General features: G+C 40.7%; 1 protein-coding gene across 3 annotated transcripts in view; it reads left to right on the forward strand.

Annotated features, from left to right (window-relative positions):
* The window catches only part of TENM1 (teneurin transmembrane protein 1), a gene marked incomplete at its 5' end in the record, with an annotated part of 652563 nt that overhangs the window by 495458 nt on the left and 129958 nt on the right, over nt 1-27147 (forward strand). For all 3 annotated transcript variants that reach the window (XM_079765170.1, XM_079765171.1, XM_079765172.1), the window contains 3 exons: nt 5079-5198; nt 12284-12545; nt 14996-15263. In XM_079765170.1, coding sequence (XP_079621296.1) covers nt 5079-5198; nt 12284-12545; nt 14996-15263 — 650 coding nt within the window. The remainder of the gene's footprint in view (nt 1-5078; nt 5199-12283; nt 12546-14995; nt 15264-27147) is intronic.

The following is a 27147-nucleotide window of genomic DNA, read 5'->3' on the forward strand; positions in this document are numbered from 1 at the left end:
GCTCATGGAGGAATTTACAGGGCAGGATTCCAACACTAGTGAGCAGAGAATTCACATGGCCTCTCCCAGCCCAGTCCTCTTTGCTAACTCTTGACCAGAGCTGTCACCTGTGGAAAGGAGTTCATCTGTCCCCATGGAGAAAACCACCTAACCTGCCCACCAGATGCTAGATCCCCTGCTGGCCAGGTCCTCGATTTTAAATGTTACCCTTCAAAAGTTGCTTATGCTCATGTTAGCAACAAAATCAAATAGCTATAACTTTCCCAACCCTGAGCCTCATTTCCTTAAGAAAGATTTTAATCAGAAACACAATGCAGTAAATTACATCTTCTTTCAGCAATTTAGTTTTCAGCCTTGTTTTTCAACTCAACTTTTGTGCTTGATGTTAATGTTTTTGTGTGAGGTGCTGAATGAATATTGGAAATTTGACAAAGGAAGACAAAAGACAACAAATAAAGGAAGAGGAGAATGGAACCAAGAGTTTATTGAAGACTGGGAATAATTTGACTATGCTATGAAAATAGCAAATACAAAATAAATTAGACCTTTTGAATCAGAACTGTCTAACAAGCAGCTTGTTAGTTTAAATAAGGCTCTCAGTAAAGTGTAGTCTGACTTGCATTTTCCATGATGCCCTGTTCTTCAGACCAAGCTTCAAACACCAAGAGGATTCAGCATTTCAGTAAAGGGAGAAACAATTCCTTTGGGGTTGTTGCTTTAGCATAATGACAGCAAGTAGACAGTTTGGCAGCAGCCTGTATTCTCCAGAGAACAGGAAAAGAGACACTTGAGAGGGGTGATTTCCCCCATACATGTTTTTAAAGTCACATTGGGTATGTCTATCTAAGTTCAAGTTCACATGCTGTAACCCACAACAGCAGGGAGAGTTTCGTCTTTATAAAGCTTCAAGGAAAACAAAGCATCTCACCCATGTCTGAATCAAAGAAGGAAAACCCCAGGCAAAGATGGGATACCATTCAGGTTATTTCAAACAGAAAGCTTGAGTCCACTTGCTTCCCCAGGCTACTCCAGCCTCAGATGACCCTCAGAGAACCTTCATACATATTCTTGGCAAGTATGGTATATTGTGCCACTTGTTCAGCTCAACTGCCATTTTGTGAATTGGCAGAGTATGCGAACATACACACACCAACAAAAAAGACAGTTACACTGAGAACTTACCTGCAATATACATGTGCAGGGCCCCTCCATGACAGCACAGACAGTAGCTTCTATCATCTGGTTTGAAAATTCCAGTAGAGTCCTGTGTATTATTTAATTGAAAAAGTTTCAGAATAACATTTCCTTGAAGGATTCAGACTCATGTTGAGGCTAGTTTGATGTGGCAAAACTTTAAGAGCTCAAGATGTTTCCCCAAGAGAGATGAAGGACAGAGACTCTCTGGGAGAGGTGACAGAGATGTGCCACAATGGTAATGATGAATAGCACAGAAAGCAGGATTGTGGTACTACCAAAGCCAGGCCCCTCACCATGCACACCTCAGTACTTAAGCAAGGATCTAACCTAGGAAAAAGATGAATTATACAAGCTGACTTGGATATGAGAAGCATAATATGAACAGAATATATAAATGGGGGTATTATATTTTAGTGGCTGTGTGAATCAGGAAAAATAAAGCAGATCCACAATTCTGAAGAAAATTAAGTTCAGAAGCTGGGAGTTCACAAAATGGCAGTTGAGCTGAACAAGTGGCACAATACACCATACTTGCCCAGAATATGTATGAAGGTTCTCTGAGGGTCATCTGAGGCTGGAATAGCCTGGGGAAGCAAGTGGACTCAAGCTTTCTGTTTGAAATGGAGAGTTTGCCTGAGAAGAATTTTCCCCAGGTTTCTACATGCAGTGCCAATCAAGATTACTGAAAATGTAAAAAGAATAGTTTAATACTGTCCCAAAATTTAGATAAATTACACTGACATAGGATGACTGATGTTGGTCAAAGATTGTGGTAAGTACTAGTAATCAAGAAATAAAAGGAGCTAAGAGTTATTCTTGTGAAAAATGGATGACATGGAGTGTGTAAATAATGGGAGCAAATGCAGCAAGATACAGAGAATCTTAAAACATTTAAAATCTAGTACATTACAAAGAGAGTTCAATGCTGATAAATGTAAAATAATAAGTTTTTATGGGGCTTTATCGTATGCTGTGAATTGGTGTGGATCATAATATATGAGGAATAAAAAAGTAGGGGAGTTAAAAGATAAGTCTGCACATTATTTATGACTGATGAAGAGAGAAATGAATGAGAAGAAGAACAGGTAGACAATGTCTTGAATAATGATGACTTTGATGAGTTGTTATCACACAAATCTGTGTGCTTCATAAAATATGATGAATACTAAAGAGCAGAAGAGTCTAAAGACAAGTCTACTCAGAATGAGATACTGAATGAAGGGAGAGAGGAATACAAGAGAAATGCACAGACTAATGATGACTTTTATGACACTTTCACTCACCAGCCTGGTCCTTCATAAATATAAGCTGTATAGAAAATAAAAGAGCAGCACAGAAAAGAGGTCTGTGTCTGTCATAAAATATGAGCAAATAATGCCAACTAGGCTTGACAAAATAAAAAACAAAAATAATTGAGCCTAGTACAGCTGTGGGAAGACACAATGTCTAGATTAATGTGAACAAATAAAATGAGCAAGGGTAGAATTGTCTTCCCAATAGGGAATCAGTGACCACCTAGGTATGCATTATTGTTGCAAACGCCACCTTGTTAACTGGTAGAGCCTTGGCAAGTTCACAATTACGTCCCACCACACCCCCCAAAAAGCCATCAGCACTTAGGGCTCGGGAAGCAATGTTTAACTGATTTTCAACTGGTTTGGCCTCATTAACATACAGTCTCTTCTCAGCCCCTCTTGCTCCAATTCCTATATACTTTGCAGGAGATTTTCTCAGCTTGTTTATACTTAATTTATACCCAACTTGTCAAATTTTGCTTTGTAAAGACCTTCAAAATGTTACTGTCTATAACTAGAATCCTCCTTTTATTTTCATTTCTTGTTACATAGAACTTAGAAATGGGACCAGATCTCTCAGGATTAGTTCAAAATCCAGAATTCAGTGACTTTCAACTGTCTTCTCTATTAGAACAAATGGTATTTCAAAATCTTCCCAAAAGACACTAGGGGAATCAGACAAGGCAAAGCAAGTGTCAATATGCCATTACCATGCCATTCAGAACCATGACATAAAGAATTCATTAAATGGACAGCTCATTGGACAGAAAGCCACTGATCTACATCAGAACTAGGACTTTTGGTCTATGAACTCAATATACAAAAACACTAATAGCAACAACTATACTAGCTTACCTTGTGTAATACTTAATGGTGTGTAGTTTGTGTTGTGGGAAGGCCTTAGGTAATCAGGATAAATCCTATCAGTATAACATATCCAATTCCTCTGATTGCAATAGACTTTACTAGTGAAGTTTATTAGCTATAGCATATAAAACAAGCTTTGGCTGGTTTTTCAGATATTTTTTTTTCTCTCACGCAAATGATCTTTTTGGCCATGAGTCTTTAGATACATGACCTTGAATTGCTGATTCTTTTCAAATAATGTCTAATGACAGGATAAAATTATGGTTACTTTGGAAAGCCATATTTGCCCAAATAATATGTGCCCTTTTTATTGATCTTGGCAGAAAGGGAGAGAGAAAGAGAGAGAGAGAAAGAGAGAGAGAGAAATCAGCTCCTCCTACAAGTGCCCCAACAGCGATGGAACCCACAAAACAACCCGGGGGACATGCCCTGACCTGGAATTGAACCCACCACCCCCGGGTCTATGGGACAAGGCTCCAATCCACTGAACCACGCTGGTCAGGGCAACATGGCTCCTTTTAAACCAAGATTTAACTTCCCTGGATACTCTGTATCCCACTTGGTGAAAAATCTGACATTAATGCCAGGAAAAACCATTGAGCTTGCCCAGACTTCCTCAACCCTACCAGCTCCAGCTAGAAAAATGTACATTCTAGTGCTCAGTTGCCAAGACTAGGATTGAACTCCAGTGAAAAACTCCCTGCCATCCCCTGCTACCCCCCAATAACAGCAGAGCAGTAAAAAATCTTTGTTGGGATTTGCCCCTTGGCCCTCCTAACTACCAAGATACTGAAATTTGTTACAACTTGTTGGCCAGGCTAGAGCTGAAAATATACTTGTTTTAGTGGACTGTGCCCCTTGGTGACAGCCCTGGTTTAAGAACTAGTTTAATGGAATCCCATTCTTGGGTAAGGATGAAACTCATTTGTTTAAAGGAAAACCCTCCTGAAATATTTTACGTCAATTAGGCAAGAGAAATAGGGTACTATAGTCAGAGAGCATGTCTCTTTTGCAGACTTTAACTCTTAAAATTCACCCAACCAAGTCTGCTTAGTTATTATAGAAAATTGTTCTTCCAGTAAAGCAATTGGCAGTATGTACCAAGAGCCTTAAAAATGTTCACACCTGTGTATGTGAATGCATAGAAAATGTACATAACAAAGTGATACTGCTGATTACTTCTGGGGAGAAGAGCAGGAACTAAGATGGAGGTGGTCAGCAGGGATTTTAGTCATATCTACAATGTATTATATGTTAAATAATATAATTAATTTTAATAACAGAAAAATATCCTCCCACAGCTAAGACTGCCTCCCAAGGAAATAATAAGAAATTCAATGCAGAAAAAAATCAAGAAACAACAAAATGTCCTAAAGTAGGGAATGGCTTAAACAAGTTAAGGAATATTAATTTAAGGCTATTTTATATAATAACAAAAAGCTACTAGTATATTAAGTAATTTCTTATTACATTAATCAGTGTGAATAATATACTGTAACTTAAAAATATCTGTATACAGAACTATACCAAGCATAATCCCAATTTTGGTGGGTAAAAATGATACAAACACCCTCCCCAACATGTTATTAGTAGTTACTACTGGTTGGTGAAATTGTTTTCTTTGTTATACCTGACTGTGTTTTCCAAAGTTTCTCCAACTTGGCTTCTAGACTCTAGTTTCAACATGCTTTTATATTTGTCTTTGATTTTACATTACAGGCGTGCTTGTGTGATTCGAGGCCAAGTGGTGGCTGTAGATGGAACCCCTCTAGTAGGAGTGAATGTTAGTTTCTTACACCACAGTGATTATGGGTTTACCATCAGCCGGCAAGATGGAAGGTAGGTCAATATTGCTTCTGATCATTGGTGGGGGCCAAATACGGACTTCTAAAACATGAGTGAAACCAGGCCTCAGGGGATATAATGCTTGTAAGCCCATCTTTCTTCTGGCTGTATCTTGAAAAGTCATTGGTGATATTTATCTCCTCTATTCCCCACCTAAATCAAACCAAATTTCTTTTCTAACCCTGTACTCATACTCTCAAGTCTTCTTGAAAGCCTGACCATTGGAAAGTTTTCTAGCCTTCACCTAATTCCATTTATAAAGCCAGCTTCAACATTCAGTGAGGCGATGCAGGTAGTAAAGAGAAAGCCATGGACGGTTTGGGCTGTTCTTCCATGACAGTCTCAAAATATTTTAAAAATGAACGTGTCCAAAATGTTTCTCCAAAAAAAATAGAATTCAACGACATTAAGACTTGTTTAAAAATGTGTCCTTCCTAGACTGCCTATTTTACTAGTGGCTGAAACTGGTTGACAACCATGGTCAGACTAACCAATTGCCTTTGATGTCTATATAACCATAGTGATTTAACCTTAAGCTCCAAGCATAAAGCTTCTCTCTAACAGCTTCTCAAGGTTCTCTGAGACTTGGGAAGCATGACCACTAAGGAAAATCTTTTCCTCCTGGAAATGGATTTGCTCACAAAAACATTGTTGTTGCTATTGTTTATACAGACATTTATTTAGAATATTTGCATCAATACACCCATGTGTCCAAAGGTATCTATTTATGACCCTCAGGAACATTGTAATAATGGCTTTGAGGTGCCCTAGTCTCCAGGCGGCTACCCTTAAAATGTCATACTCATAACAAGCCGCTTCAGTACTCACATAAAGAGGCCAGTTGGCTTGGAGCTTTATTACAGTGTGAGAAACTATCTCATTTCAAGAACCTACAATCAATTCCAAACCACTCTGGAATTGTTAATTGTTCAACTTGGGCTAGCTGAATTTAGTTTTCAACTGCTTGTCAAGAAAATGCTTATAAAAATTAGTTACAGAAGATAATAAGGAAGAGTTTTAACCTATATAAGAAAACAACTAATCATATGGATTTTTATGTAAATTATAATATTATTAACTAGCCATCTATTCATTATAACAAGTTCAGCAGAGCTACTCTGGATGCAGATAGTCTGAAAAATATATATATATACATATATACATATGTATGTCTATATACATACAACTAATAAAGAGGTAATATGCTAATTGACCCTCATGCTGTCGCAAAGATGGCAGAGCCCACAGCCATAAGGAGGGAATATGCTAATTGACTGCCATGCCCTCAAATATGGCGGCGCCCACAGCCACAAGATGATGGCACCCAGTCCCCTCAGTCCCACTGGGGCGGCAGGCGGACCCGGCCGCTCTGTGCACGCCTGCCTCCAGAGTTCCCCAGTCCCCTCAGCCCCCCAGCCACCAAGGGCCAGCACAAGGCACAGGCAAGACTTGGATGGTGGCTGCCCAGCCAATGCCTGAGGCGCAGGCAAGCCTCAGATGTCAGCTTCCCAGCCACCCAGGGCCGGCCTGAGGTGCAGGTAACCAGGGCCAGCCAAGGCTTGCACTGCTGACAGTGGCAGCAGCAGAGGTGTGAAGGGGGCGTCGACTTCCCCTGATCGCCAGGTCACCTCCCACCCCTGAGGACTCCCGGACTGTGAGATGGGGCATGCCGGGCTGAGGGGACCCCCCCCCTCAGTGCATGAATTTTCATGCACTGGGCCTCTAGTATATATATAAAATAAAAGCCTAAGCAACCGTTAAGGTGGAATGACCAGAATGGACCAGAATGACCAGTCGCTATGATGCGCACTGACCACCAGGGGGCAGACACTCAATGCAGGAGCTGCCCCCTGGTGATCAGTGTGCTCCCACGGGAGGAGCGCCACTCAGCCAGAAGCCGGGCTCATGTCTGGCGAGCACAGCGGCGGTGGTGGGAGCCTCTCCCTCCTTCATGGCAGTGCTAAGATGCAGTGAGCCAAGTGGTAAGGAGCAGAGAGCAAGCAAGCGGTAAGGAGTGAGGGGTCCCAGACTGCGAGAGGGTGCAGGCTGGGCTGAGGGACCGCCCCCCCAGTGCACAAATTTCGTGCACAGGGCCTCTAGTCTATACTAATAAAAGGGTAATATGATAATTAAACCAGATAGACTGGACGTCTTCCAGACGTGCTTCCAGACATCCTTCTGGACAAAGCCACGGTGGTGGGGCCAAGGCAGAGGCAGTTATGGGCAATCAGGCTGGCAGGGGAGAGCAGTTAGGGGCGATCAGGCCAGCAGGGGAGCAGTTGGTGGCATCAGGCAGGCAGGCAGAGGTGGTTAGAGGTGATCAGGCAGGCAGGCAGAGGGGTTAGGGGTGATCAGGCAGGCATGCACAATGGTTAGGGGCGATCAGGCAGTCAGGCAAGCAAGTGGTTAGGAGCCAAAGGTCCTGGATTGTGAAATTGGGCCTAAACTGTCAGTCAGACATCCCCTGAGGGTTCCCGAATTGAAGAGAGTGTAGGCTGGGCTTAGGGACCCCAGACCTCTAGTCCTACATAATAAAAAGGTAATATGCAAATTGCATCACTCTGCTATGCCCACTATTGGGCCGGCTGGAGGGGCGGGGGGCAGGACTCAGGGTGGCCGATTGGCTGGCTGTAGGAACAGGGGGCGGGGACTCGTCCCACCGGCCTAAACGGCCGGCGCTGCGGGAGGACCCATGGGGCAGGCGGAAGACGCCGGTGTCGGAACTCGGGGTGGCTGATTGCGTGGCTGCGGGCACCAGTTTTCCACCAGTACCAGTTTTTCTCTGGCCACCCCCAGATCAGAGCGCCTCTTGAGTCCCGCCCTCAGCCTTCAGGAGGCGCTCCGATTGGCGGGTGGCCAGACGAAAACTGGTGCTGGCAGCCAGGTGAAGGGAAGTCTATTGCACGAAACTTCGTGCAACGGGCTTCTAGTATATATATAAAAGGCTAATATGCTAAGTGTCCAACCATCCCACCAATCGCTATGATGCACACTGACCACCAGGGGGAAGACGCTCAACACAGGAGCTGCCAAGCTGCAGTGACTTGGCAGCGGCAGTTCTTGGGTGACGCACCCCGAAACCAGAGAGGAGGGAGCCCAATTACTCGCGGGTCTTCACAATTCCACCTTTGGCTGTGGGCTATGTTATTGCTGGGGCACTGGCAGTCCCGAATCTGGTTTACTGCACACTTGCATTTGCTTTCCACACCCTGTACTACAGCAACTTTACAAAGTGCCCTTTGGGGGATGTCGAAGAGCCAGTTTCGGTCCGATCCCCATAGGCCAGGCTGAGGGACCCCACTTGCTGGAGGGACCCTCCTCACTCTGCAGACGCCAGGGAGGGACCACGGGAGGTTGGCTCCAGGGCATGGCCGGCCCTTCTCACCAAGTCCCAACCCACTGGCCACCTTCTAATTAATTTCCTTTCAATGTGCATGAATCCATGCACCAGGTCACTAGTATACACACACACACACACACACACACACACACACACACACACACGCTATACACACACATATATATTGCTTATGTCTGTATACATGAGTAATACAAACTGAATTTCCTTTCAAATATTCCATAATCGCCTCATTAGTAACTCAAATGGATCCTTCTCCCTGTTAGATTGAATGATGGAATTTCACTAGTTCACTCACCAGTAGCTGGTACTCAAAACTGACCTCTCCCTCACCAGCATGTTCCACCATGTTCCAGAAAGTGAGAAATGGATTATTGCTTTAAAAAGACTATGCCCTCAGGGACATTTTACTTCTCATGGAGAACTGATGAGCCTTCAGTTTTTTTTTAGCTTGTGTACAAAGTTTTCAGTGGATTGTTTGATATTCACAAGAGAACATAAAAGAAACTTGATGTCTAAAAAGCCTAACAATTTGTTTCCAGTTTATAGAAAAATATTAAAGAGGGACATTTTTTTGTGTTTTTAGTTTTAAATAAAATGCCAAGACCCTTTTCCCTGAGCTCACTATAAGTTTATGTAGATGACAGATACTAGCCAGAGTCCCCTCAGGCAATAACTCTTCCCTCAGGCTCCACAAAGGGTGTCAGCATTCAAAATATGTTCCCCAAATGCCAACCAGACTGTCCTGTTGTCATCTCTTGGACATAAAGTGACAGTATGATGAGAGTTTCCATTTATATGTCTCTGCTTATTGCTACCTCAGATCGAATAAGTACATTTCAGAAGCAGCATATCATAAGGAAGCTAGACCTGAGGGCAAAAGGATTATAGAAAGGCTGAGATTAGCATTTAGATACCTATTAGGTCAGAGTGTGACATGCAAGATAAGATAAGATCAGATATGCAAGAGCCTCTGTCTCCAATTCTCAATTTCACTGGTCTGCTACTGTGCCTGTAGTTCCCACCAAAAAGATCACTTCTTTTGGTTAAGCTATTGACTCTCAAAATCCCCATTAAATACAAACATGTTATGTGGGATATGGAAATAATTACCCCTATTATCATCCATTTGCACAAATTAAGTGACAACTTTCCCTAGAGAACCAGAAAAAGTCTAGGTCATGGGACCAAAGTGATGTATAAAAAGCAGAGGGGAGGATGGGAGTGGATACACAGCCCTCTAAAAGTAAGAATAGATAATGCAGATTGGGAGGCACCAAAGTATCAGAAAAGGAAAAAAGGCAATTCTGAAAGAGAAACAAATATGTATGAGTATCCACTCTATGCCAGGCATTTACATGAATGTCATTGTTTCATCCTCACAACAACTATATGAGTTAGGAATCATTATTATCATTCTCCCCATTTGCAGATGAGAAGACTTATTCAAATTAACACAGCTAATAAGGTAGAGCCCAAAAGTTGAACCCAAGTAATCTGGCTCTTATCTTCTATGATTTACCACCTTCAACTTAGATAGCAGGTGCTTAGTTAAGTGTTGAAGAAAACTATAAATATTTTAGCTAGTGACAAGCCAAATAGGTGATTCTTGAGAAGCATTAAAGGTCTCAAAAACTTTGGAAGACTTCATAAGATGAAGAGAGGGTTCCCTCTGATTCTCATATATGTTTGACTCTTGTCTTTTTTAAAAGATTTCTTCATTGATTTTTAAAGAGAAAGGGAGAGGGAGAGAGAGAAAGAGAGAAATATTGATCGGCTAGCCCACAACCCAGGCATGTGCTCTGCCTGGTAAACTGGCAGCCTTTCAGTGCATGGACCAATCAGAATCCAAATGACTAAGCCACACCGGCCAGGGCTTAATTCTTGTCTTTATGCTATTTACTCATTTTCAGTAGTAGCTGAGTGATAGATCATGTTAGCCCATTTTACTAATGAGGACACTGACACTCGTGGATGTTAAATAACTAGCCCAAAGACACAAAGTGAACATAGTAGAGCTGGGATTTGAACCCAGGTGCAGATAGATGAAGCCAAAAATCACATTATCCTAAAAAACAAGAAGCCTGCCCTGTCTGCTAATATTTCTAGAAGTAGGGTATAATTCCCAGGTACATATGTTCTTGCTTGGATAGTTTATTTTGTATTTTTTGTTGTTGCTGCTTGTGTTTGTTTTCAAATAAATAAGCACTTCAGTTTAAAAGAGTCAAGAACTAAGATTTGGGTGAAGCAAATAAACTTGCCCAAGGGCATAGAGTTAAATCAATGTAGAATGTGAACTAAAGGAAAGGTCTGTTGACAAGTAATGTTGGATTTTCCCCACTATACTTGCCTTAAACTGCTCCTGTATTATCATAAATTCAGCCTCTCTGTCTTAAACCATAAGCATAAGCGGTTTGTGTTTTCTTTTTTTAGTTCAAACCTAGATTATTTTCTATAGCTAATGCAGTTCTTCAAATCCTCTTTTTGGAAACTGCCTTAATATTACAGCTACTTGACTGAAAAAGCAACAATAAACTATACAGTATTAGCCATCCTTTGTTATTGTCCATTTTTCTTTATCTGGAAGATTTCTGCAACAAGACATGATTAGTAATGCTATGATAAATACAATAAATGTCATATGAAGGGAGTGGTGAGCTCTCCATAATTAAGTCTGATTATCAGGGCATTTTATCATTGAAAAGGTGTTTTTACAGAAAGATCTTTTTTGATACAGGGAATTATTACATCTCTCTCATGTGGATTCAAGTTGCTTTGAATATTAAGAAGCATCATATTGCCCTTTATCCATTTTTAAAATATAATGATAAAATTTATTATTATCTTACTTTTACATAGTATTTTATGCTTTTTGAGTGTTTTCAAGCTCATTATCATTATACTTTAAAGAGGAGAAAGGGAGAACCACATAGTACAGAATAAACTGAAATTTGAATCTGTTATGCTCCAATGCAAGAGTCATGTCAGAGATGTGCTTGCAGGAGAGGCGATCTTGCTTTGTCAGAGGTATGGACGGAATTGTCAGTGGAGATAGACAGGATCCATTACGGGCTATCTTACAAAAGAAGACCATGAGGCTTTCTAAAGGAAACCAAGAATCCTAAATACAGAGTTCAAGTAGAATCAGGAGCCAATGGGGATAGTCATATTTTCAGGGTACAGACATGGTATTGTTCAAGCAAATTTCACTGAACAATTTTCCTCTGCTGGCTTCTTTCTCCAAATGCCATCTCAAAGACACCATCAGGTTTCTGACACTATGTTTGTGATCCTGAACAAGATATTTAACCTTTGCCTCCTACTTTTCTTGGTGTTTTTTTTTTTTTGAGGATGAATAATACATTAGATGCTGCTGAATATGAAATGGTCATCTTTCGGTTATCTCTGGCACAAAGGGTAGCAGTGATATCACATTTGACTTTGAAGAAATGGATGCAGTAGTTTTGTTTAAGATAGTATTAAAATGGCTTACAAATTCAGGGTGAATATCAACTGGTGATAGGAAATTTTTTTCTCAGAAGTCTACTGGATAGTGAAAAGAAGTCATCCATGGAATGAATACTGAGCTAGAGGGAACTTATAACAGAGAATATGAATGGATATATTGAGTCTCAAAAGAAAGTACACTAAAATTAACTATTTTTTAACTTTATTTTGGTTGTTCGTTTGCTTAAAACTGTCTTATAATTTTCCATCACAGCTTTGACCTCGTAGCCATTGGTGGTATCTCTGTCACCTTAATCTTTGATCGTTCACCTTTCCTGTCTGAGAAGAGGACACTCTGGTTGCCTTGGAATCAGTTTATTGTGGTGGACAAAGTAACCATGCGGAGAGTTGTATCAGACCCATCATCCTGCGATATCTCCAACTTTGTCAGCCCAAACCCTATTGTGCTTCCTTCACCGCTCACATCATTTGGAGGGTCCTGTCCAGAGAGGGGAACTATTGTTCCTGAGCTGCAGGTGAGTGCATTGGCCTTTGAAAGTATAAAATCATAGCATCTTGGGGTGCTCAACAATGCATAATGGCTAGAGTCTTTTTCCTGTACTCCTGCTAGTACTATAATGTGCTGCCCTTCATTTGTCAAAAGAAGCCTTCAAATGTAATCTCTTTGGCACACATTTGCAAAGTGCTTGCCAGGGCTATAGGGTGCTATCTGTGGCCATGGTACAAAGCAAGATGAACTAGTTGTCATGAGAATTAAACCCCAAACCTTGACCTAATGAACACTGTGCTCTAAGGAACAAAGCTAGAAGGCTCAATCATGATAACAGTATAATCAATAAGGTGGGACCATTTGTGCTTCTGAAATGAAAGCTCTTTTAAAACTCTAGTTTTCGTTCATTGTCAAGTTTACATCCATTGTCGTTGTTCTTAGAAGTCTTGACAATTCCTCTTATTTAACTGTGTTTAGTGAGGGTAGTTTTCAAGGCTATGGGCTTTAATGTTTAAAGCTTTGTTTTTGAGTGTTCAAGCTTTATAATCAGAGGAACCTTGATATTTTAGGATTTCTGAAAATTTTTCTTTATTGAGCACTTAATATTTTAACTTCAATGTTAAGTCATTCAAACATCCATAGTACAATTCTCTCACTACATTATAGAAACATTTTAAAGATAGTTAATATGGAAACCACCAAAATGAACTCAAGTCATACAGATCCATAATTCAAAAAGTATACTCAAGAAGAAATAAATGGACATTCCAGGATTGAATTGGTTTTCCTTCCATAACAACATCCCCACCAACTATTAGCAGTGCCTGTAGGATACCTCTTAAGAAAGACTCACAAAAAAATAGTGCTGTATGGGACAAGGAGTCCAAAGAGTTGTCACTCCTGTCAGTTCCATTGTTTTATCTTAGAAAGGAAGTAAAAACAGGACACTATTAATGAGTACATTTGACTGATATGCCAATCTCTTCACAGAGGTCATAAGGAAGTATAGATCTCTTTCAGCACAAAAGTTTTCAAACTGATTTAGGATTGCATGTTTTCTTGGGGAAATGAAATGCTAAGGTACTAAGTAGCATGCTATTCTCTTCTGTTGTGCTTCTGCCACCATCTAAGAAGACAGAGCCAATGGTATCAAATAGCTAATGTAGAGCAAGAAAAACTGGGCATTGAGTAGACAAAAGAGATTTGTGCCCTCAAAGAAAGGATTGGCACCCAGCCGGTGTTGCTCAGTGATTGAGCATTGACCTATGAACCAGGAGGTCGGGGTTCGATTCCCAGTCAGGGCACATGCCCAGGTTTCAGGCTGATCCCCAATGTGGGGAATGCAGGAGGCAGCCGATCAATGATTCTCTCTCAACATTGATGTTTCTATCTCTTTCTCCCTCTCCCTTCCTCTCTGAAATCAATAAAAATATTTTTTTAAAAGAAAGTAATGGCCAGAAATGCTGGACAATGTGAGATATGTGTTTAACTAAGTGTACTAGTTTGGGAAAAGGAAAGAGGGACAGGGTTCTGAGCTAAACATGAATGAGGGCACAGAAATATCCACATTGTGCATGTCACCTTAAATGTGTTAAATAGGATAGGCTGTATTTTGAAAGTTGAAAGTCACAAAATGCAAACTTTACTTTTAGTGACCACTTTTGGTTGTTTAACTCCATCTGTGCTAATAAACAAATAAGTCACAGGAATTCATTAAAGAAGCCAAGCAGTATTTTCACTCTGGGACCAACATTTAATAGAAAATTTTCAGAGGAGCTATTGGGAGTTATTTGCTTTTCAGTCACAGGTGCCAACTTGGAAAAACTACTTCCCAGCTATTGGTATAGCCAGACACAGAGAAATATGTAAGCAAAATTTGATTAAAAATTTGGCCTCGGGGTCATTCCAAAGCTCCAAAGAAGACGAGTTTGATGGCATCAGTAAAGATTAATTCTAGGGAATCCATAATCTCTGTCATAAAATATCACTTGCTGGGCCTGCATCTGGAGACCTTCCTCTTAAAGAGTGTAGCCTGAATAAGGATCACAGCAATAGTTTTGTGATATATGACTTAACACACTGAACAAGATTTTGTGTGTGGGTATATATAAGAAAAAGACCACTTAATGGCACCCATGTCACTGAATTGCTTGACATTCAGCAGTGTGATCTACTACTACTAAGCAATGTTTAGAAAACTGTTGAAAAACTGAAATTGTACTTTTCACAGACATTCCTGGCAGGGAAAAAAAAGAGAATAGTTCTCATGGTTGGATGGCTTGTCTCTATGCAGATTCAGTGCAGAATTCAAAACCTATGGACATACAGCCTCACAAAGATTCTAGAACAAGTGGCTTTACATCCACAGATCCCTTTAAGCTCTCTCCTTTTATCTGTTTCTAAGCCAAGAAAGCATGCAGTAGTCTGGTCTACCTGTGAGCACTGATCAGAACCAATTTGGCTTTCTTCTTTCAGGTTGTACAGGAGGAGATCCCCATTCCTTCCAGCTTTGTGAGGCTGAGTTATCTGAGCAGCCGTACCCCCGGGTATAAAACGCTGCTACGGATCCTTCTGACACATTCAACCATTCCCATGGGGATAGTTAAAGTACACCTCACAGTAGCTGTGGAGGGGCGACTCACCCACAAGTGGTTTCCTGCTGCAGTTAATCTCGTCTACACATTTGCTTGGAACAAGACCGACATCTATGGACAGAAGGTTTGGGGCCTGGCAGAGGCCTTGGGTATGTTAAAATAATTCTATGTAAATAGTAGTATGACAATCTCAAAATGGAATGTACTGATTGCATATTAATTTGCATTTGGAATAATTACAGGCTTTCTTTTATCTAAAGCAGGGGTGGGGAACCTTATTTCTGCCAAGGACCATTTGTATATTTACATTACTTGCGGGCCATACAAAATTATCAACTTAAAAATCAGCCTGCTATATTTGGTCAAACATTGAATTAATTCACCCCTCATGCCTTGGCAGTACCAGACCAAATGATTTTGTGGGCCTTATACAGCCCGCGGCCTGCCGTTCCCCACACCTGATCTAAAGGATCTAGGTGTTTTTTCATTTAAACACTTCCTTCATGCCTGGTTAGAGTTCCCTTTTGATACATTCTTGCTTCAAACAGTTTTAGTTCCCTTTTCATGATGGCTACACACCAGTGGAATCACATACTCTCTGGCTTATAACTGTCTCCAGAGCTGAGCATTGCCTTCTAACTGTGACCTTTGGTGTGGCGTTCTTTAGGCCATGTTTTTAGATTTGACATTTAGACTGTCATTTCTACTTAGAAACTGCAAAATTTTAACTTATAGGCATCTCCACTTATTACCTTTTATGTCTAAGATGGTTAGACTCCATTAAATTGTTACTTTGGTAGGTTAAATAAAAAATCATCCTGCCTCCCCAGTCCTTTTGATTTTCTGTTATCTCAAGACTTTAAAACCTAGAATCTTACAGCTAGTAGAGACCTTAAGAGGTCCTTTGGGCCGACGGTTTTCAGATATTTAGTTCTCACAGACAAATGACATTTTTAAAAAATGAGACTGAGAAATATTTGCCAACTTTTTATTTTGGCAAGTAAGGCAATTTTAAAAAGGAAAAAAAACACACTACTATCTACTATCACCTCCCATCACCATAATTTTATAAAAGAGGATACTTTAACACAAACAAAAAGAATAGTCTGTCTTAAGAAATGACAGTAAACAATCTAATACTAATGCTGAGAGAGAGACAGAGGCAGAGACAGAGAAACAGACAGAGACACTGACAGAGAGACCAATGTCTTTATTTCCCTCCCTCACTCTGTAGATGACAGTGAAAACCTCCTAAGGGACCTGACAGGTCTATGGAACCACAGCTGGGAGCCATTGTGCCTTCAGGCAGTATCTCGTGGAAACCACCCCTGGATAGATGAGGAGACTATTTTTAAAGTTCTCCAGAATAGATGTTTTCATATCCTCCCTTGGAAGTGTCTATCATGGTACAGCTCCTATATAACTGACCTACATTTTTTAGACTACATTGTGTCAATTTCTGCTCTTTCTTTCCAGAAGAAAATAGAGAGAAAAAAAACAAAAAGACTGGTGACTCTTGTTTGCCCAAGAGACCCTCATATATTGAAGTAATTAACTCATCTCTGTTGGACAGTATTAGCATGCAAGGAACATACTGTGTTCAGATTTCCTCAATTGGTGGAGAATTACTGTAAAGACCCAAAGGAAAGTAAGAAAGAAGAAAAAGCATCAGCTAACTGATGGGCAGGCCTCACCAAACTGCAGCCTTGATCAGGGTACATCACAGTTCTAGAAGGCCAGCATCTGTTCTGTCAACTTAGCGACAGCTCTAGTTATCCCATCTACAGTTATCCCATCTACAGTCCACGGTTTCCCACAGTGGTGACTCAGGCATACTGATGATTAAGCTAATCACTTCTCCTGCCATACTAACTGCCCTCCTTTTCTCTCAGATCTTTGAACCCCATGGTCCAATGACTTGCTCTGTAGCTTCCATTCAGGTTCCTCTTAGAGAGAATATCCGATTGTGGCCAGCAGTTACCATATAGTAGCAAGCACCTCTGTAAGGCACAGCTCTACCTTTAGGCCAAGGTTGCTGGACAGCCTATGGAGTCCTGCTGAATCCCTATTCCACTGAGTGTAGTGGTTAAAAGAACAACTCTAGAGCCAAACTACTTCCCTGGGTTTAAATCATCCCTTATCTACTTACTAGTCAACATTGGGTAAATTATTTAATCTCCAAATGCCACAGTTTCTCCATCTATAAAATAGGAAGCATAAAAAAGAATATTACTTCTAGGTTATTATGATAAGAGTATTAAATTAGTTGAGTAATGTAAAGCACTCAACAAATGTTAGTCACTGTATTGTTTTATCACTTTGGCTGTGGCCAGCACGTTGGGATCCAAGGTGTAAAACACGGAGCCTATAAGGGTGTTTGTTACCTCAGCTTCTCAAAGAAGGGAGCTGTGAGTATAGTAGGTAGGCACTGTGTTAGTTATTCTCCATTTACCCTCCCTGCCAAGCATATACGTGTGCATGCGTGCATGCGTGCGCACGCGCGCGCGCGCGCACACACACACACACACACACACACACACACACAATCTCTTCTCTGCCCTTTTCTGTCCTCTGAGAAGTTGGATTCTATGGACTGCATGGCCTCCTGGACACCTTTGCTCTCTGGCTTCCTTTTTTATTTAGTCAATGAGTGGCTCCATCCAGAGACTGCAGGGTGGAAGTAAGAGGTGGGGGTATCTCTCAATTCTCCCTCCCTCCTTCCCTTCTTCCTCCCTCCCCCCTCCCTCCCTCCTTCTGCTTTACGGTGGTTCTGGCAGGAACTATATCAGAAGATGGCAGCTCCTCCAAATCCTCATGCTGTCTTTGGTCTTCTGTGTCATCATTCCCTCCCTCTTTTCCCTCAAAAGGCTTCCCAGTGTTGTCAGTCCCTAAGTGAGTCACCATCTCTTGTGGAATCCCTTAGCTCTGCTCATGCCTCTGTAAATAGTCCCTTCATTCAGCTCTCTGCAATGAACACTTGTGAGCGTAATGTCTGATTCCTGCTGGGGCCCTGACTGATGCACACTCAAAGCCTCATAGTCTCCTCTCCAGGATATTCTCCTAAAGACTTTGCTTCCTTGGAATAATCCAACAGTCCTTTAACTTTTCTTCATAGGGCTTTGTTTTCCAATTCCTTGGGACCCCACCCCTCAGAATGCCTGCTGGGTTGTTGGGATTTTTATGTTGTTGTTTTCTTAAGTTATGACACTTATCAGTTTACCCTGTGCAGTTATGAAGAGCTGCCAGGACAATAACCAGCAGTCATTTTTGCTAGGGTCCATGTAAATGCAGTTCAATTTTACTTTTTTCAAATAACAGCTATATTGAGATATAATTCACATACCACAAAGTTCACCCATTTAAAGTGTACAATTCAGTGGTTTTTATTATTTTCACAAGGTTGTACAACCCTCACCAATATCTAATTCCAGAATATTTTCATCATCATCCCACAAAGTAAACCATACACACTAGCAACCACCAATCTCCTTTCTGCCTCTGGATTTACCTATTGGGGTTTTTTTTTAACTTTTTTAAAAAATGTTTATTGTTGAAAGTATTACATATGTCCCCTTTTTTCTCTCATCCACCCACTCCAGCTTACCCCCACCACCTGCCCCAGGCCCTCACCTCCCCACTGTCTGTGTGCATGGATTATACATATATTCCTACAAGATCTTTGGTTGATTATCTCCCTCCAATCCACCCTCTCCCACCTTCCCTCCAAGATTCCGCACTCTGTTCCATGCTTCTATGTCTCTGGATCCACTTCGTTCATCAGTTTATTTTGTTCATTAGACTCCATATATAAGTGAGATCATGTGATATTTGTCTTTCTCTGACTGACTTAATTCACTTAGCATGATACTCTCCAGGTCCCTCCATGCTATCTCAAAGGGTAAGAGATTCTTCTTTTTTTCTTTTCTTTATTTTTTTTTCACTGCATAGGTTTACCTATTCTTAATATTTCGAACAATTAGAATCATACAATATATGGTATTTGTATCTGGCTTCTTTCACTTGGCATAATGTTTCCAAAACTCATCCATTTCATAGTATGTATCAGTACTTCGTTCCTTCTGTGACTGAATAATATTCCATTGCATGGATATACCACCTTTTTTGTTTGTCCATTCATCAACCAATGGGCATTTGGGTTGTTTCCACCTTTTGGCTCTTATGAATAGTGCTGCTATGACCATTTATGTACAAGTATTTGTTTGAATAGCTGTTTTCAATTCTTTGGGGAATGTACCTGAGTAGAATTATTGGATCATACTGTAATTCTGTTTGACTTGTTGAGGATCCACCAAACTGTTTTCCACAGTGTCTGCACCATTTTATCAACCTCACTTTATGCATAAAATGTGTTACATCTCTTCCTTTTTAAATACTCTGATGCTAAAGATTCAAAAATTTTCCTACTGTTGTGTTAAGTACTCTTACTGACTCAGTTTCCAATATGTCTGTGGATGTTGAGTATACAACTAAAACACAAAGAAAGGCAGTCTTTGTAGTATACACACCATAATGGAGCCTCCATTCCTATTGTTTGCCTATGAGTGTTAGTTTACTTCCTATTTCTACAATTATGTTCCTGGTTTAAACTTCCTCAAACGTTCTGACTTTAAAAAAGCCTTAATTGAAATGCTAAAATATATGTTGCTGGTTCCTTTTTAAAACCAATAACAGTAATAAAAGCAAGAGTCAGTTGACCCACTCAGAAAATCCAAAGAGAGAGGGGGGAAGTGTTCCTTGTGGTGTTTTATGTGCACTTAAGGGACACAATTTTTTTGAGGTAGAGAAAGAAAACTGGCAAGTATCCCAAGGAAAACAACTAAAATGATTTCAAGTCTGATACCTAAAATAGGAAATGTCCTGATAATTTAATCATGGTTAAAGGGGTTTTATTTACTACCTAGTCTCCATGTCCATCTCCTTGGAGACTAAGAGAATATTCTCAACAGTGGTAAAGCATTAGAACAAGTGGTAGAATGAAGTTGGAGATCTGCTTCTCTGAAGGTGGATTGTGAGCACCTTAAGAATGCCACAGACAAGAAATAGTTCAAGTGATAAATGGATGGAAACAAAGGGATGACAAATATTTCCACTTAGCTAATACCTTCATAAATATGATTAAATCTAAACAAACAAAAAACATTTAGTTGTATTTCTGGCCACATTTTATAATCACTTAGCTGATAAGAGAACAAACAGACTCAATTTTGCACCTGATATTAACAATTATGATATATATAAAATACTTCTCGGATTTTCTTCACATTCAGAAATCCTGGTATAGTCTTTTGGTCAGCAGAATAGCCACCACTTGCCAAATATGTCCATCCTTGGAACCTGTGAACATATTATGTTACATGACAAAAGAGAATTCAGGTTGCTAATCAGCTGACCTTGAGATGATTATCCTGGTTTATCTAGGTAGGCCCAATGTCATCACAAGGTTCCTTAAGTGTGAAAGAGGGAGACAGAAGGGAGAGTCAGAGGTAGAGGAAGCTATAACTATAGAAGAAAGGCACAGCAAGATGCAACATTGCTGGCTTTGAAGATCGGGGAAGGAAGCCACCAACCTAGGCATGTGGGCACCCTTGAGAAGCTAGAAAATGCAAGGAAATAAATTCTCCTTTAGAGCCTCTGGAATGAACTCAGCCTACTGACACCTTGATGTTAGCTCAGCAAGACCCATTTCTGACTTCTGACCCCCTTAACTCTAAGATGATAAATCTATCTTATTTGAAGCCTTTAAGTTTGTGGTAATTTGTTACAACAACAATAGGAAACAAACCTTGACCAATATTTTTTACAGTCCTAGTCATAGCAAGGATTTTTGTTTAAACTGTTGCCAGAAAGGTCTCCCACTCTTCTTCTTCCCCAATGCCAATTAAATATGAACCTCTGTCCCATGCATTTCTGGGTGATGGAGACAGCGGTGGTTAGATTTAAAGAAGCTGAATTTGAAGTGATGGTGCATCTCCAAGTTGAAATGTCCACTTAGTGTGAAATGTGGGGCTCTTGTTTCCCATATAGCTCAGCTGTGGGGAATTGGCGGGATCTCTAAGGGCCAGAGTGTCACAAAAGAAGAATAGTTTATTGAGGGACAGCCAAAATGAGAAAAGGAGTGCTTGAGATCCTAGGATATTTCCCCATTTTTTCCAATGAAACAGACTTTGCAACTGGAGGGATAATCCCAGAGTGAATAAATTAGCAGCAGAGGTTCTATGAATGACTTCCTTGGAGAAGTATCAATGGCAACTGATAAGATTGATTAATCCAAGTACAATATCGATCAAGTGCAAGAAGAGTAAAATCACCCCCAGGGTTGCAGTACAAAAACCGCCATCACTAGTTCATCCAGCTTAAAGATTTTGTTGTCTGATACACAGACAAGACTCTCCTACTAAAAACTCCGTGTGAGCATGTGAAATGATTTGGCTTTAGTACTTTATTTTCTAGCTCTAAATAAGGCATGATGTCTGGAAATCATTGCATATTATTTAGCTTCTTTCCCAACTCTACTGCTTGCAAAACAATGTAAAAACATCATTATTGTTAAGTTCACAGTGCCATTAAAATTCTAGAAACGGCTTATTTAATTTGACAAACTGGCTTGTTCAGGGGCTCTGATGTGTATCCATTATATGAATTTTGTCAAAATAACTCCCTATGTCCACCTGGGTCTGCACACATTATCAGTATGTAATAATGCATTCTGCATTCATTTTAATTAAATTAAATTGCAGTGGTTTGGAGTCCTGGAAGTTCAGGAAATCAGCCATCCACCTTTAATAGCATTGCTATAAACAATTCTATTTTTCTTCAAGGTTATTGGCAACAACAATTGCATAATTATTTAGTACAGTAGTTTGGCAAGAAAGAGTAGTGTTTCAGGAAGAACTAGACTTCCTAAAGGTTCACGGTGCATATGAGTCTGTCTGAATTGTGTTAGAGAGAAACAGGGGGACATTAATAGTAACAGGTGCTAAGCTATGGTTGCTTTGTGCACACAAAACATCCCTGAGAATGTTGCTTTAGTGTTCATAAATTTCCCTTCAGTAAAACCTAAGCAGGCTGGGAAGCCACAGAAATAGCATCCACTGAATATTTTAATAATAAGTGGGTAGTGCTTTACAATTTGCAAAGTACTTTCATATATATTATCTCACTTTAATCCTTATAACATTCCTGTCTGGTAGGCATGGCATGATTAATATGATTATTTTACAGAGAGGGAAATTGAAGTCCGAAAGGAGCAAGTGACTTGCCTAGAGTCCTGTTCAGAGCAGGGCTTCAAGCTCGGGTTTCCCAGTCCTGAGTGCTGTATGCCTTTCACTGCTGCCTCTCATCATTAAAGTGACCAACCCACCTTACCGAGTACCCAATTCAATGCCCCAGTGGCTTTCTGTCAAAGAAGCTAGCAGAGATAATAATCTTTCATCATTTCTCTCCACTCATGAATTCATAATCGTTAACTGAGAACAGGGCTGTTTTATCCATTCAGCTTCATAGGCACAGCATCAAGGATATGAGGTTTTCAAGGACCTACAAAAATGTTTGTCACCTGAAAAGTAATTTTATTGGCCCCAATATATGCAAAGGAAACGAGAAAAATCAACATTAATAAATGTTAAAATAAATTTCTGTAAAATGGAGCATTATGTCAGCTGGTCAACTGCAACTCAGTTTTCACTCTTACATATGAAATATGTTTAATGTTGTATATGGATTGTGGGTTGTATCCCTTTTCACATGTCTGATAAGATATGAGATAGCACCTCACAAAGTAAAAAGGCATAGAGCCTCCCAGGTTTTTTTTTAATGACCCTGGTAGATACTCTCTCTGATAAGCAGCCTGTGCCCATTTCAAACTACAGGTCACACCAATTAGTAGATTATGAAATCCATTTGGTGAGTCAATCAAGTATTTTTTTAATGAAGTAAGATGTAATGGAATGTAACAGGACAAAAATGAAAAGAAACAAAAATAGCAGAATGTAACACTATAAAGAGAGTAAAGTTTTGGAAAATTTGTTTCAATTATACGTGTGTGTGTGTGCGCGCGCGCGTGCATACGTGTGTGTGTGTGTGTGTGTGTGTGTGTGTGTGTGTGTCCCCATGTGCATGCTGGGTCACAATTAAATGACTTCAGAGCATAAGAATTTGAAAGCTATTGGTAAGATGATACATTTAAGATACAGAAAAATTAAATGGTTTACCAAATAAACCATATGACTTATTTTCCAAGTTAGTATTTATGACTGTTTTTGCCTCCCAGTCTCCTCTACCAACTCCTGTCAGGGCATTATGGAGATAATCTCTTCAAGATTGGGTGACCATATGCTTTATTACTCAAACCAAGATACTTTTGGGAGTAAAAGGGGATGCTCTTCATAATGATATCAAAACAACAACATAAGCACATACTGTTCCAGAATAATGGTACTTCTACCTCAAGGCAATCCCTAGCTTCCCGTCTTTTTAATTTGGAGCAAATAAAGGGTTATTTGTTTAGTATTTCAGAATTGTGGGTCTTTCTCTTAATAACTATGATTAACAGTGGGAAAAGGCACTTACTAAAGAGTCACTGGGTTTGAGCTCTGGTTCTGCCATTTACTAGCCAGGTGACCTTGGACTAGTCACTTTACTTCTCTGAATCTATCATCCCATCTATCAAATGGTAGTAAATATATCTTCCGCACTAGTTTTTGTGAATCATCACATAATATACACAAAAATGTATTTGAATATTAGGCGTTATGCAAATGTGAGGTGATATTATTTTAAGGAGGCCATGGATGAAAGTTCTAGAAGATAGTTAACCCTTCGGGGTATGGCCTCTCTCACATGACAGATTATCCAGTCCTGTGTAATATCCACTGTATCCACAGAGTGTAGCAGATCACCTACCTGCTGGGCATATAGTGTGGCTCACTGAAGCTTTGCTGAGTCATTAGAGGATAGCCCCTTTCTTTTCATTACAATATTGCATCCCTTTAATCAGTCATATTTGTTTAAAGGATAAACAGTCCATTTTCAAGGTGAATATATTTCCTAAAACCCCCCCAAAGAAAAATGCCTAAGTGCTGATAGAAAATAGTAACTTTTCTTTTGTACTTTGTGGGGTGAAATGGGAGAAGGGGTTGTTCTTCATTTGTTTTTGATGTACTAGAGAGAAACTGACTCTTTAGCCACCTTGACCTTCTTTAAATCTCCCCAAAGATACCAAACTTCAAAGCCTTGCACTCATATTGTTCTCTCTGCCTAGTACGTTCTTCCCTATACTTAATGAGGTAAACCCCTTCAGCATAAAGAGGCATTTCCTTGCCTCTCCATTCCAACTTAAATTCTCTTGTTACACTCTCTCTCTTTTCTTTTTATAAATCTTTATTGTTCAGATGATTATTACAGGTGTTCCTCTTTCCCCCCCCCCATAACTCCCCTCCATCTGATTCCCCACCCCACCCCATACCCTTACCCCCCCCACTGTCTTCATCCATAGGTGTAAGATTTTTGTCCAATCTCTTCCTGCACCCCTCAGACCCCCTTCCCCCTGAGAATTGTCTGTTGCCTCCCTTTCTATGTCCCTGATTCTATTATATTCACCAGTCCATTCTGTTCTTCAGATTTTTTTATTCACTTGATTTTTAGATTCACTTGTTGGTAGGTATGTATTTGATGTCTTTTTGTTGTTCATAATTTTTACCTTTACCTTTTTTTTTCTTCTTCCTCTTCTTAAAGAATACCCTTCAGCATTTCATGAAATCCTGGTTTGGTGGTGATGAATTCCTTGAGCTTTGTCTTGTCTGTGAAGCTCTCTGTCTGACCTTCAATTCTGAATGATAGCTTTGCTGGGTAGAGTAATCTTGGTTGTAGGTTCTTGCTACTCATTACTTTGAATATTTCTTGCCACTCCCATCTGGCCTGCATAGTTTCTGTTGAGAAATCAGCTGACAGTTGTATGGGTACTCCCTTGTAGGTAACTAACTGTTTTTCTCTTGCTGCTTTCAAGATTCTCTCTTTGTCTTTTGCCCTTGGCATTTTAATTATGATGTGTCTTGCTGTGGTCCTATTTGGATTCATCTTGTTTGGGGTTCTGTGTGCTTCCTGGACTTGTAAGTCTATTTCTTTCATCAGGTGGGGGAAGTTTTCTGTCATTATCTCTTCAAATAGGTTTTCAGTATCTTGCTCTCTCTCTTCTTCTGGCACCCCAAAAATTCGGATGTTGGTATGCTTAAAGCCGTCCCAAAGGTTTTTTACGCTATCCTCACACTTTTGGATTCTTCTTACTTTCCACCTCTCTGGTTGGGTGGTTTTTGCTTCCTCATGTTCCAGATCTTTGGTTTGACTCTTGGGGTACGGTGATCTACAGTTGAGTTTCTGTATATTCTTTATTTCAGACAGTGTATGCATAATTTCTGACTGGTCCTTTTCCATTTTTTTGGTATTCTCATTAAGGTCCTTGAAGGTCTCTTCAAGTTTATCAGCGGTTTTTACAAGATTCTTGAGTAACCTTATAAATGTGGTTCTGAACACTGTGTTGTCCATTAGTTTACTTTCCTCCATCTCTTCTATTTGTGACCTGCTTCAGTGTCTCCACATTTTGGCTGCCTCCCTGTGTTGATGGAGTGGCTTTGTGTGGTCAGTGACCTATAGGGGCCGGTAGCTCAGTTTCCCCAATCTCCCTAGGTGATCGCTCTTTGTACCCCCCTTTGTGGGCTGAGTGCAAAGTCGTGGTGTTGTTAAGCCTTGATTGCTGTTGGTACACTGGGAGGATTTGACCTCCAGTCCAACTGGCTGTGAGGATCAGCTGTGTCTATGCCGGGAGATAGCCTTATTCGACTAGACTTGCAAAATTGTAAAAGCCTCTGTGCTCAGCTTGGATGGGGTGGAGTTTCAAGGTGGAGCCTACAGCCTTTGCTTCCCGTCAGCCCCACCCTATGAGGTTCCTGGGTCTCAGTGTCCCTCAGTGTCCCTTGGTACTAGCTGCAAGCACCTCTGAGAGAAAGGCGCCCTGGAGTTTCGCCCACTGCCAAACAGTCTAGTCTCTCCCCCAATGAATCTGGATTCCCAGATTCTCGCCCAGAACTGGGTTTCAGTGCAGTCAGAACTGGGGCTCAGCACCATCCGGAGCTTTTGTCTCCTTCCCGCTAGGGCAATTCAGCGGCACAGTCAACAGTCTGTCCTCTGTGCGCATTCCCGTCCGCGCCTCCAGAGCTCTGCCTTTCGCCGCTCCCCTGAGTTTCCACCTCACAGCCCAGATTCCCCCAGTATGACCCTGGGTCCCCAGGGTCTCGCCTGGAACTGGGGTTCAGTGCAGTCAGAGCTGGGGTTCAGCGCAATCTGGAGCTTTTATCTCCTTCCCGCTAGAGAACGCCGGCCAGGCACTCAGCCGCCCTGTCCTCTCCGGCTCCGTCCTCCCCGCACACGCGCACACCCGTGTCTCCGCCCGTGTCTCCATCCCTCAGGCTTTTACAGCTCCTCTGATTTTCCTTGTGGTTTTCTCTTTCCTTCTAGTTGTGGGTGTTTCAGTCAGCCAGCTTTCCTGTGGTTCTGGATGATGTCCGTTTTGACTTTTAGTTGTATTTTTGAAATTGTTGTGCGAGGCTGCAGGTTAGGTGTTTACCTATGCCGCCATCTTGGTTTCTCTTACACTCTCTCTTAATACATTCTCATCATAACATTTTAGACACCCCCTAGCTTTATGACTTATTTGCTTGTTTATTTGTTTATTGACTGGCTGAATTCCTTTAGTGAAATCTATTTTCTCTCTCACAATGTTAAAGTCTATTTTCTCTCTCATTGTGTTGCAGTGGGGTATAGTTTTAGGTATAGACATTTACTTTGGGATGACAGTCCATCATAACATTTATCACAATTTGTGTGTGTGTGTTTGTCTTATTTAATTTTGTTTTATATTTCTGTCACTAGAATGTGAGCTCCATTGAGGGGTGCTATGTTGTTCTGTCTTGTTCATCCCCGTGTCCCCATTAAATATTGCATATTTTTTGGATGAATGAA

Source organism: Cnephaeus nilssonii (assembly GCF_951640355.1).
Source record: "Cnephaeus nilssonii genome assembly, chromosome: X".
NCBI lineage: Eukaryota > Metazoa > Chordata > Mammalia > Chiroptera > Vespertilionidae > Cnephaeus > Cnephaeus nilssonii.